The sequence below is a fragment of the Ostrea edulis genome, chromosome 9, assembly GCF_947568905.1.
Source record: "Ostrea edulis chromosome 9, xbOstEdul1.1, whole genome shotgun sequence".
In the NCBI taxonomy this organism is placed as follows: domain Eukaryota; kingdom Metazoa; phylum Mollusca; class Bivalvia; order Ostreida; family Ostreidae; genus Ostrea; species Ostrea edulis.
The window spans coordinates 74,846,125-74,859,825 of NC_079172.1; the positions used below are offsets into that span (position 1 = coordinate 74,846,125).

The following is a 13,701-nucleotide window of genomic DNA, read 5'->3' on the forward strand; positions in this document are numbered from 1 at the left end:
GGTGGGGGGTTAAAATCCATCACAAATTACATCATGAATTTCATGGTATGCATAGGTTATGTATATCAAACAAAGCATAAAACATGGGGAAAATATTTTTTAAAAGACATATGTATGTGTATTCTCCTTCGAGGTTAACACAACAACATTCTTATTTTAAACGGGAGAGGAAATTGTGTGTAGATTTTCAATTTGGTCATTTGTAGTGTTGATAAAGAGGTCCTAGTCAAAACCGTGCCTTTCAAAACTCGGACGCACAGATTACGCAACCTTAAAAAAATCATATTACATAAACATTTACCGAAAATGAAGTCAGTAATGGACACGAAATCTAACATTTTATTAGATTTTAAATGAAATGATTGGCAATATGAAGTACATATGTAAGGGGCGAGATTTAAAGATCGATGTCGGATAAAAATATAAATTCAAATAGTTAGGGGAGGGAGGAGGGGTGAAAACTTCCGTAGGTTTATGTCATCCGCCATCGGTTACATATTAGTGGAAAGAGGAAACAAAAAACAAAAAACAAGTGACTGGTAAAAACCACATGATATTACGTTTTAATGAAAATTTTAAAACAGTTTTAATGTACACTTTCTTTTGTGAATAAACAGTGGAAAAGGTATACAGAGTGTTATTCATACTGCTTTGTCCTTACTTGTTAATTGATTAGTTTCAACATTCATCATATTTAATTTAGGGGAGGGGTCTTGGTAAAAACTATGTGAATTTAGTTTTTTGTCAGACATTGAACTTTTGATCTCACCCCAAAAGCTTTCTTTTTGTTTATCGTTATTTTTCGCAAGTGAATTCATTGATTTATCGAAGGCTTGGATCTATACAATTTTTATTTCATTTTTAAAACTTTTTACTTTGCAATAAATGAAAGATGAATGACAGAATAAGTAACAATTCTTAATATAAAGGGGGGTGGGGGGTGGGGTGTGGTGTGCCTTCAATTTGGCCAAGTTGCAGATAAACTATGCCGCTTCGAACTGACAATTCCTCGTAAAACCCGTGCATTTCAAAACTCGGATTGAACGCGCGTGAAGACAGGAAGTATTACGTAACCATAAAACCACACTGCTTACAAAACACAAGCTCTCGATGTTTTAATTATATGTATAAAAATGAAAATTAAATGTAACGAGATGAGTAAAGCCAAGGATGATTTTTTTTTTAAAATTACATTTACCATTGTCAGAACATCTTCCAAAGAAGAAAACGATCTATGCAACAGAAATCTGCTATTAAAAAACACGAGAAGATTCAAACGAAAGCTTGGATTTACTTATAATTTCATTAATTCATCATTTTATTGAAGACTGGTCTTTGTTAAGATCTATGCAATTATTATTTTATTTTTTAAAAAAAACTTGAAGATTCAATAAAAAGAAATATATGTTTAAGGAAAAGACACCAACCCGTCAATTTTAGTCCCAATAAAATGTATTTGCCAATCTGGCCGCATGTAGTGTATCGATTGGTAATAAAGCTCGTGTAAGTATTAACTTTACTACCTGCATGTATTTAACATAACTAAACTCCTACGTACATAGCATACAGCCAGCCGTGTACGCTGGAGGACGTGCACATTTATCATGCAGACTTATACACAAATGTGAGTGAAAATACACAATACTGTTCCTATAAATATACTAGTACAATTGCATTTAATAGTACATTAACCCCCTTTGTGAACATCAGAGTCGGCCAGGAAAAACCTAGAAATAAAACGATAATAATCGTGACAAACTCTAGGAAACCTGTATCTGATGCCATTGATCCATGATGCAGGGGGAGTGTGACGGACCTCACACTTTACAAGTATATAAAATGCTAGATAAAAACTGAAAATAGCAAAATTTGTCCTATCTGCATGAATGCCGGGTAGAAAGTGACCAGCCTAACAAACCCGCTAACTCCCCGTGACATTGTACCATAGTTTGGCGTGTTTTCTTTTTTTAAAAGGGTGGGTTACTACTCGCTATTGGTCAATATCATAACTTTATCAAAACACGCTACTATAACGTGAATACATAATTTTCCCGCTTTTACTAGCGAACCGCGGGATAATATAATTATCAAGACTCGGGCGCACTGGTAGACGGGAAATATTCTGCAATCATACATAGATACACTGTAACAAGGCAAATGCACATAATTATATAAATATTCTACCATTTAATTAAGATACAATTACCAGTAAAATGTGCATCTTCCAGCGCATAAAATGATTTGCAAAATGAATGGTATCAAGATTCAGCGAGAATTTGAATTATCTTTCTCATAAGTCACTCAATTATGATGAACCATTTATCAAACATCTGAAGACTGGGTTTTGGTTCAGATTTATGTAATCATTACTTTTAACCAATTCTAACAGTGGGTACACTAGCTAGCTGATATGTATGTTAAATGTAAAGAGACAATATACTTAAAAATTGCTTATAATATTCAGTGTTTCACTGGATCAGTTAAGTACAATGTGTACATGTAAGTATTTATCAAATAATTATTATACCATAAATTTATATATTTTTTTTATCACATTATAACTGCTTGACATGGGCCGTTTCATCCGATTTTTAGAATAGAAGGAAAATAAATGTAGTTTTAAATTCATTTTAGTAGAATTACAAATGCTGTGATGTTACGACATGTTCTTATTTATGTTCAGACTAATGTTTTTTTCAAGACGTTAACATGTTTGACACACACACACACACACACACACACACACACACACACACACACACACACACACACAATTTAATTAATCTAGTTGGGCGGAGATTGAGACAGTTTTAGTTGATGAACACTCCTCCCCTTCCATCCATTAGGTCTTCGAACAACTTTTATTTCCTTGTCAATAATTTTAGACAAAACATCCCCCCTCCATTTTTATGTTGTTGAAAAGACGATGCTACGTGCCTGTAGGCATCGCACTGACACAGCTCCTAATCGGAACATGCAGGACACCACAAAACAATTGTAAGGTGGCTACAGTGCAATTTTGTAATTTCTGTTCTAAAGCACACACCCTTCCCCAAAAAACGTAGGGCGCGTCATACGAATACGGACTGTGTAATGTACAGCAGTGCTTTGCTTTTTTCACATCTTGTTTTGAAAATTGAAGAGAATTTATGCATGCTTCAAAAAAAAATTCAACTACATAGGAGAATTCTTATTTGCAGAGCATGATGTAGTAGTATTCGTTTATTTTTATTAAGTAAACTTTGAATCAGTCATCAGTACAAATGAATATGTTAAACCTTGTCTAAAACTAAATTGATTACGTTTTTTCTTTGAAATCAAGATAAAATGTTATGATAAGATTGTTTGAATTAAAACAAATAATATACAGAATATATCGAAGGGAAAAAAACCATTGATAATGTAGATATATCGATATGATTTTTTAAAATACTAGTAGATAAGGAAGTATTCATTCGTGGTATTTCTTTGCTATACAAACATACATGTACAAGAATTAAAAAAAAGGGGGGGGGGAGGCGAATTTTGGACTACATATCTTTTCAAAAGAAAATATCTTATCCCATATTTATCGTAATTTTTCACTTGCTTTCATTCCCGATTCCACAGTCTTAAAGTATCAGCTTTTATCAGAAATATCCCCGATAACTAACAGAATATATAAGAATGGAAAACTTTGCGAAGAAATGTGTTAAAAATTCCGAACTTTCATAAATCAACCTCAAAGGCGTTGTGGGGAAAAGGGTAACGTCATCATTCAACAGCGAAAGCAAATGCTACTGTTGCGTCATAGGCGGTGTGATAGGCAAACTATTTTCCGAGGCGCAGGCGTTGTGGTAAACGTTATATACAGTACGTGTAGTTGACATACTGTGACTTTATGTACGATGGCTACTTTATATGAGCTTGTAGATCCTTCCAGCTTCCATCTTTGTACTGTTTTACAACACATAGCAATCTGCAGTAAATTACACTCTTCATTTTAAGCACACCCCTACCATGGTAATTTCCCTAGTCATTTCTTGATTTTATGCGATAATATTTCATCCTGACAATTAATTTGAACCTCTATAATATTTCTTTCAATTTCAAATAATTTCATTCTTGATATTAGCCAATCACGCAACACCTAGACATTTATACCTCCGCTCAATCTTGGATAAAGTGCGTCCAGGTTACGCATGCGGGGGTTTGGTACTCTCATTCCTGATAGGGTGTTCTGTACCAGAGATTGATATCTGGTGCATCTCGATTAGGGCCTCATGTTTGACAAGGAAATGTAATTTAAGAATTCAATATACTATTATATCAGCTATTCCATGCTGTAACGAAATGTCGCCCAAAATAAAATCTAGCAATACTTCAGTACTGATCCACTAGCTGATATTACATCTCTTCCTATCCAAGTTAAGGATTGCAATAGTGACATGAAAAGTGAAGATAACGAACACTGATCAATCTCATAACTTCTTGAAGGAAGACAAAATAGAGAGTTTGGCAAACACGTACCCCTGGACACACCAGAGGTGGGATCAGATGCATAGAAGGAGGAAACATACCCTGTCGACCAGTCACACCCGCCGTAAGCCCAATATCTTGATCAGGTAAACGGAGTTAAAGTCAGTGTGCCAAGAATGGCATAACAATTGGTATGAAACATGTCAGACAGCATTTGACCCAAAGATAGGTTGTATTGACAAACTAGATCTTTATATAGACAATATAATTTGCGAAATGCTGCCTTTAAATGATACTGTTAAAACCGTTGTAACATCAACTGGTTCATGCGTCTTTGGACAAGGCTCTGACTTTGTGATTGAAACTTCCATTGTTTCAAATCTTTCATATCACGCTTAATATAAGCGCATGTTTTATTCTACACTCTCTATTAAATGATCGGGATTAGATTTTAGACGAATCTGCAGAACTTTCAGCATACCTCTGACAGCATCTATCCGCCGAGTCTTTGTCCTATTGCATGTTCAACAGCTTTCTGTATCACATCATGTAAGTTTGTCTGCTTCATGAAATTTAGGTAGTCCGTCCAAGAACTCGTTTTTTGACGGCGATTATTTCTCGTAGATCATCACAAATCTCCTTATATCTTCACATATCTCCGACAAACTCTCAGAAACCTTCCTTCTACTCTCTCTCTCTCTCTCTCTCTCTCTCTCTCTCTCAACTGTGCTGTATATAGCTCAATGGAGCAAATCTATCCTGAAAGGCTCTGGCTAGCTTCTAATAGTTCCGTCTCTCGTCCCTAGGCTGATTTCCTAACAACTCTGAACCTACCTCCTAAGAATGAAACTTTTGCAAAATCGATCTACTCGATCAACAAAATATGACAAATAATCATTTCAAAGACCTGCATCATCATATGTTGCTGGTTTAACAAAATTTCAGGAATTGGGCCGAGGACCTGTCCATGCAGGTTCGCATAAATCCTAGGACGTACATGTATCTCTGGCATCAGACGCAAACCTGGTATCAGTGGTCTGTTGTTCGATTCGTACCTTTCCCATCGTGTATGCGGGTATCATCACTGACATATATCTCCATCTTACATATTTGGTGATGGTATGAGTATCGTGCTACTGGATGCAAGCATCCTGAGATAGTTTAGGACCAGTTGCGAATCGTATATTTTTATTCTGAGATCCATCTCCCTCTCTAAATTATTTACGTCTGATCGTAACCCTTGCACTTTCATTCTTCAATACAAATACGTTTACTCGAATGACTAATCCAAATCCCGTCGCTGCCACCAACATTTGTAGCGCGTTTACGTCCGATGATCTGTACCAGTCTGTGATATGCCTGGTCATTGGTGAATGAATATGAAAAAAAAATCACAACAAAGATAACGAGTCAATATATACAGGTATTACGTATATACTCGCCTATAAGTCGGTCCGCCTATAAGTCGGTTGTATTTTTTAAGGTTATTTTGTAGGAATTTGCCATTGACCCGCTTATAAGTCGGTACAAATTTTTGTCAGAATCGGTTGACAATTTGAAGTCAATGCTGAAGTGTTTTTACCTATGTTTCAAAAAATATTTTGAGAAATTAATAATTATGAGGTGCTCAATATCCAAGCCATATCTGTTTGGGGTTTAAACGCAACCCTTGATCTATTATGGGCAATGATCCCTTGTTTACCTATTAAGCAATTATGGTCTCCTAATAACCAGTGCATGACACCGTGTTGACTTAGTAGCACGCGCCTCGCGAAAACTGTTATTGTGGGATTCCGGTGTAATTCATTGTATCAACAATATAGTTTTTAAGAGTCAAGAATGATGATCTAAATTATCTGTTAACGATATTCAATCTTTTATAAAATATATTTCAGCCGGTATACATATGAATATTTCAATATTAAATCGGGTTCGTAATTCAATTTTACCGATAAACGATAGATTAGTTTAATTCAAAGTATTAGTTATCGGTATGTAAATAATTTTTAACTAGATAAAAATATGTAAATACTTGTACTTTATACATAATTAAAAAATACATAAACAATACAATATGTCTAGATATTTGTGAACAATAATCATTTGTGTGGTAGTCCATGATAATTGTCGGAGTTTTAAAAAAACACCACATTACGCCGCCCAGAAAAATACCAATCTTCTTAGGACGCGTCTATAAGTCGGACATAGAGTTTTGGACCAAAAATTTACTCCCAAAAATCCGACTTATAAGCGAGTATATACGGTATTTAGGATTGCCAGTCGTTACCATAGCAGTCTAAGGATGGGTAAGGGAAACAAAGGTTGGTACTTATTCTAGTCTATGTCCAACACCAAAATAGATGCATATATGAAATATATGTGTGACCTATAACCGGGAATCAATAATCAACCTCTGAAAATGAACTGACCTCTTGCAAACGATTGGTAGATTAAGTGACAATAATAATAGTAATAAATGATACTGACAATACTTTATTTCAGTATGCATGCCCTGGGCCTTCAAGTTTATACAGACAAATATATACACAAATAATCATTTGAAACAGAGTCCCAAAAGCATGAACACAAGAGTATGTAACAAAATTCAGTTCAATCTTTATTCCTTCTTATTATCAAATATAAAAAAACCCACCAAAAAACAATCACAAAATCTAATATTCCAGATTGTAATTAAAAGATATAAAAGTAGAGTTTATATATGAGAAAAAAGCATGTTTGAATAGTAGTGCGGCAGCTGATAATGTATTTTTCTATGTTATTTGATAAATATGTTGAGACTGAGAAAACTTTGTGTGTTGTGGTAGTTTGTTACACAGGTTCACACCCGAGTATTGTAAAGAGGTCTTGAATAATTGTTTGTGAAATTTTGGTAATGAAAGATTTTGATTTCATTCAGAACGCAGCCGAAAAGAAGCAGAGGATTGAAATTCAAATAACTCACCAAGATAATTGGGAACCAAACCGCGAAAAGTTTTGAATAATAAAACATATTTGTATAAATCAGTTACCTCATAAACTGTCAGCCAACCAAGTTTCTCAAACAATGGATTAGAAGAGGAATTTGGACTTGCATAAAAAATCATCCTTGCACCTCTTTTCGTAACTTCAATCAAGTTTGGATGTATTACTCCATATTGTCAAACAGCAGTAAATAGTTGAACAAATACATGCACTTTAATAAAGCTTTCCGATATGTAGGGGTATAAACCTTTTTCAAGTACAGACTGTCCAATAGATGGCAGTGGTACATTTTGCTGATTGTGGCAAGGTGTCTGTGGCGGTCGACCCTCGGAACTAAGGTCTTTCAGCAAATCACCCGTACTACTACTGCAATCTCTAACAAGAGTTATAGACCATTATACCTACGTATATATGTGGGGATGATGTAACACTCTTTCTGTATTGGTATCGAGATTTAAACAACTGCGCACCCGAACTATCATCGGATAGTATTCTATTTTTCAACGATAAAGCCCGATTGACGTAAGGTTTATATTTAGTCTTTAACCAGTATATCATTTATTTTGAGGCCTATTTCAATTTGTCACATGACTCGTCGGTCGACTAGCTGTACAACGTAAATTGTTGAACGCCCTGATCGAAATTTGTTTGCAAATGGTGTGAAGTATGAGCGAAACCAGTCCTTTGTAATTTCTTAATTGCCACCATAGAACATGCGACGTTGGTAAGAAAACATTTTGTTTTTTTAATATGATCATTTAATAATCAATACATCCCAATCAATCAATGAGTGGGGGTGGTGTCTGATCCTACCTCAGGTATATCCAGGTGTCTGTGTTTGCTCAATTTTTAATTGTGTGTTCCTTATAGCAGTTATGAGATTGATTGTTGTTTTCGCTTTTTCCTGATAAGTGTATCTACATTGAGAATAGCTCCTTAAGACATACTGCTATAACAGGTTATTTCGATGTTATCTTGTGTTTAGTTTAAACCTAAAAGAATGAAACATAACCTGCAATTATCACTGCTTGAAAAACTGCCTTTACAAAGGGAGTAAAGATATTGTAAATACTTTATTTACAATAGCTTTAAGTGTATTTAATCACATTTACTTAAGAAAAAGATGGTAAATATGGTCTTTAATTAGCTTTACTGGGAAGTAAATTTTTGTAATGGCCCAATTTACAATACCTTTACGAAAAAATTAAAGACCATATTTGCTCAAGTAAATGCAACTTTACAAAAATTTAAAGGTTGTCTTTTTCAATGAATTTACAAGAACTTAAATATAATATTTACGAGAGTAAATTTATGTTTACAAAAAGTAAAAGGTCGTATTTACCAATGACTTTAATTTAAGTAATTTTTAATAAAGAGCATATTTAATCAAATTTAAAGGTGTGTAATTTTTACCATTAATATGGAAATCTGTATACTCCCCTTTTCAGATTTTATCAAATTGCAATAAATTTCTTTATACAAAAGTATATATTGTGAATGAGGAGTTCATATCTTAGTACAAGACATTTCTTGTAGAATCACGTTTTAAATGATCTGTTGAGATAACAAAAGCTGCATATTCAAATATCAATAGTCAATTTATTAATTTCTATTTTTCACAAATGTATGATTATATACCACAATAACGGTGGTTAATATACATGGACATGTATAACAATATAAAACAAATTGTACACAATAAATCATTGATATTTCAAACATGCTGGGATGCATAACAAAATATGTTTGATATATTTTATGATAGAATGCATTATCTTGAATTTTGTGTAAATATATGCTTAATTTGAACAATTCTTATTGTATCAATGGTATCAAATTTTGTTTTAAAAGAATTGAACTACAAAGGTCATTTTCTGAACCTAAAGATCATAATTGAAATTGTCTTCGAAAAATTTAACAGATTTGAATGACTGCTGCAGAGAACTTTCATCCGCAAATAATCTGTATATCTGCAATATCATTAACACATATATATAAAAACAACAATGGTCCCAATACAGATCTTTGTGGCACTTCAGATTCAAAGACTAAATATGTGTACAAATGAAAAAGTGGTGTTACAAAAAAGAAATTGCATATGCATCACATAGTCAAAAAATAAAAAAAATATTACATGTTAAGAACATATTTTAACATGCAATTCACATGTTTAAAGTCCATGCATGAATAATGTTCAATTTAGGTGGCTCTTCTTCTCTTAGAGACCCGCTACTTTTTTGGACAATAACCTCTTGCTACGTGGAGGACATGTCTCTAAATATTTTTTGTCCAGACTTCCTTTAACTTTCTGTAATTCCTCACTCTCCCAGGAATATGGATGGGACACAAAACCATCATCTCCCTCCTCATCACTGCTCATATATTTGTGAGCATTTGGTAGCTGGAAAAATGTTCTAACTTTATTTTTCTTCTCCTCGGACCATCCCGTCTTCTCTACCGCAACAAGTCTCCTCTTCAATTTCTGTCCAAAAAGATATGTTTTAAATTAAAGGAAAAAAATAATTGCAGTTACCTTCCATATTTACCCAAATCACTTCAATGAAACATTTGTTTTGAATATATTTTTAAATACATGGGCACACAATCAAGTCCTCATATAGACACCCTTTCATCAACTTCCTTTTCTTTCCTCAAGTGACCTAAACCATTTCGATAATCTTCATCCAGTGTCATCAAAATCAATAATAATGTTCTAAGATGAGCTTTAAGTAAAACTGTATGATTACTGAGCTAAATTGAATTTCAAGTTTACCTCTTTCTTTCTTTCATATGTTGCTTGCCTCTTTTTATTTAACTCTTCTTTATTCTTATTGTGCCTATTGTTGGCCTCCTTTTTGGATGTAAAATATCTTTTAATGGCAGCTAGAAAATAAAAGATGCTGAATAAAAGATCTTGCACAAAATAATGTAAATATGTTTCAAAATAACTAATTATAGCCTTAGTTCAACCTACGATTTCTTTGTAATTATACCCCCCCGCAACTTGTTGCGGGGGGTATACTGGAATCGGGTTTTCCGTCTGTCTGTCCGTCCGTCTGTAGACGCAATGGTTTCAGGGCTCTAAAGCATTATCCTTTCCACCTACCGTCACCATATCATATATATGGACTACCCATGAGATGAAGATGTTCCCTATCGATTTTGGGGTCAAAGGTCAAGCACACTGGACATCGAAGTAGCAATATGGTTTCCGGGCTCTAAAGCGTTATCCTTTCCACCTACAGTCACCATATCACACATATGGACTACCCATGGGATGAAGATGTTCCCTATCGATTTTGGGGTCAAAAGGTCAAAGGTCAAGTGCACTGGACATTGAAGTAGCAATATGGTTTCTGGGCTCTAAAGCGTTATCCTTTCCACCTACAGTCACCATATCAACCATATGGACTACCCATGGGATGAAGATGTTCCCTATCGATTTTGGGGTCAAAAGGTCAAAGATCAAGTGCACTGGATATTGAAGTAGCAATATGGTTTCCGGGCTCTAAAGCGTTATCATTTCCACCTACAGTCACCATATCATATATATGGACTACCCATGGGATGAAGATGTTCCCTATCGATTTTGGGGTCAAAAGGTCAAAGGTCATGCGTACTGGACATTGAAGTAGCAATATGGTTTCCGGGCTCTAAAGCGTTATCCTTTCCACCTACAGTCACCATATCATACATATGGACTACCCATGGGATGAAAATGTTCCCTATCGATTTTGGGGTCAAAAGGTCAAAGGTCATGTGCACTGGACATCGAAGTAGCAATATGGTTCGGTTTGTCATGCCATTTGTTTTTTACACTCAGAAAAGAGGTAGTTTATACCTATTACCAACCCCCTTTGGGAGATTGGGGTAAGCGGGGGGTATTCTTAGTGAGCATTGCTCACAGTACCTCTTGTTAATTCTAAATTAGGACAAATAAATAAACTTATAATCAACGTTTGCTTTCTCATTGGTAATAACTGTTGAACCATAATGTAATGCTTTTCAGATTAAATATAAATTGAAATCTGTTAGATTTAGCAAAATTTATAACAGCATTTTCATTAGTACCATCTATGACGTCAATTCTTTCATCTGGCGCAATCCCTTGTACACTGTTCCTCATAAATACTGTCAGTGGTACATTTTCTTCATCCATGAATCTACAAAATAACAAGATTGTTACTTGGTTACAAATTACTTTAAAGTAGTTAATGTACTCCTGGGAGTTAAACTTTCACCCTAGAAATGAATTAGTGTATAAAATTCAAAGTAATTCAGCTGGGTTATTTTTTAAATTTAATATTTTGAAATAGTTTTACTAAATTTGCACAATTAACATTGGTTCAATGATTTATTTATACATTTATGGACTGCGAATCTGGTTTATTGTTTGGAGAATGTTTTCAGGAACATCCATTATTTCAAAACAAAACAAAGATGTAAAGAGACCCACACGAATGTCCTAACCAATGCATTCATGTGCACAGTGTGTGATGGCCTTACAGGTAATTTCATTAATTCATAATAACAAAAAAACTGACAAAGCATTTATAAATTCAACATTTGCAAGAAATATTGTCTCATTATATATGTATGCAAAAATACCTTTTGCTGTACCGTAGTTCCATTTCAAATCCGTCTGTTGACCATTTAAATAAGAGTCCTTCACTGCACTCTGAATGAAAGAGAAAACAATAATGATATATATATATGGGAAACAGGGAGGCCATTTGAGTAATCTAATTCTGATGGGGAGAGATGCCTCATCCATGATGCACTCTTGTCCTTCAAATCTTTTCTTGGAGACCTTCGAACTGCTGTTGTACACTCAATACTTTTCTTTTTCTGGCAAAGAACCGAAAGAGTATTCTAAATTCATATTCCTCTGGAATTGGTTATGTGTATGTTTCGTGAGGTGATTTTACACATTTTCAACAATTTCACACATGGAAGGACAGACACAATATTAAATTATATAGACTATAGTCAAAAAGGCATACAATTTATAATATTTATTAAAGCATTGGAACTGCATTGAAAATTGACTCTTAACCTTTTGTGCTGGAGGATCATGTTGGGGTTCATCTTCATCTCCAGACTCACATCAAGAAAGCTGCAGAGTTTCATAGAGCCTGTCTTTGGCAGGTTTTCTAGGAGATTTCCTTAAACCTGTAGATTGCAATGATGTGGCTGTTCTTTTCTAAACGAGAAGAAAACAATAGTGTAAAACATAACCGATTCCTTACTCTGTACAAAAAGGAAATTACATGTGGAAATTAAACAAATGCAGAAAAATAGCCAAATTTCTGTCTAAAACTACTAAAAGTTAATGCCTATAATAAACTACTTAAAGATAATGTCTTAGTACAATAACCTACACAATTTTTATATGGATAATATATCAAACTTCATCAATACATGCACGTCCAATCAGTCAGTCATACACACTACTTGCAATATATATCAATTACAATTTCATTGTTTTTGCCTAATATATCTGATATCAAAAATTGTATTATTGAATGCCATTTCCTCATGAATATGTTGCAGTTGTACACAATGCACATATGGATCTTGATAAATATAATACATCCATTTTAAAAACCAAATATCTATTTACAAACCATAGAATTTAATCTAAAAATTCTGAAAGTAAAAATTGGAAGCCAAATCATAAAAAAATAATCTGCTCTAATCACACTAATATATTACAAATTAAACTGACTGTAAAAGTCAGCATCTTTTACGACTCAAGTTTGCAATCAGAAGATGCCAGACCATCCTCCCAACATATACATGTAACTATAATAATTCAGAAAAAGTGAGATCAAGGAAGTAGATATAGCATATATATATATATATATATGCAGGCGCGGATCCAGAATTTTATTTCCGGGAGGGGGGGGGGGGTCGAACCTTTTCACAAAAACATATTTATAATATAATAACAGTCAACTAATTTTTCTTATAAATCGTTATATTGTAATTTTTTTTATCTTTGCAAATTCCGGGGGGGGGGGGGGGGGGGGGGGGGGGTCCGGACCCCCTCCCCCTCTAGATCCGCGCATGTATATGTATATTACATGCATATACCTGTGCACAAATACAATGTTTAATGAAAGTGACTGATACAGTGTATGGGGGTTGGGGGTTGGTTGGGGGGGGGGGGGGGGTGTTATGTTGTTAAAGTAAAAGATAAAACAACTATAGGCCTAGATCTAAAATTACAACAACAACAACAACAACAACAAAAATTCA

General features: G+C 34.3%; 1 protein-coding gene and 1 long non-coding RNA gene across 3 annotated transcripts; one reads left to right on the forward strand and one right to left on the reverse strand.

Moving 5' to 3' along the window:
• The first annotated feature begins 7,996 nt into the window (after positions 1 to 7,996).
• On the forward strand, positions 7,997 to 13,264 carry LOC130050462 (uncharacterized). The gene is made up of 2 exons (XR_008798906.1): positions 7,997 to 8,164; positions 11,851 to 13,264. It is a non-coding gene; the product is annotated as an uncharacterized LOC130050462 (long non-coding RNA).
• LOC125653371 (uncharacterized) lies at positions 9,020 to 12,638 on the reverse strand. 2 transcript variants are annotated; one of them, XM_056150631.1, is made up of 5 exons: positions 12,497 to 12,638; positions 12,049 to 12,118; positions 11,512 to 11,603; positions 10,214 to 10,323; positions 9,020 to 9,922 (listed from the first exon to the last, which is right to left on the reverse strand). In XM_056150631.1, the coding sequence occupies exons 2-5, from the start codon at positions 12,069 to 12,071 to the stop codon at positions 9,659 to 9,661; spliced, it is 489 nt and encodes a 162-aa protein (XP_056006606.1). In that variant the 5' UTR covers positions 12,072 to 12,118; positions 12,497 to 12,638; the 3' UTR covers positions 9,020 to 9,658. The 2 variants fall into 2 exon arrangements, with proteins under 2 accessions (XP_056006606.1, XP_056006605.1); XM_056150630.1 differs by lacking the exon at positions 12,049 to 12,118 and having other exon boundaries at positions 12,497 to 12,636.
• Positions 13,265 to 13,701: the final 437 nt, after the last annotated feature.

Excerpts from the sequence above, each read along its gene's own strand:
- LOC125653371 (XM_056150630.1), bottom strand. The coding sequence starts at position 12,570 with ATGAAACTCTGCAGCTTTCTTGATGTGAGTCTGGAGATGAAGATGAAC. Across the intron at positions 10,324-11,511 it reads AAGAATTGACGTCATAGATG|CTGCCATTAAAAGATATTTT; the intron begins GTACTAATGAAA and ends TTTATTTTCTAG. Across the intron at positions 9,923-10,213 it reads CATATGAAAGAAAGAAAGAG|AAATTGAAGAGGAGACTTGT; the intron begins GTAAACTTGAAA and ends CTTTTTGGACAG.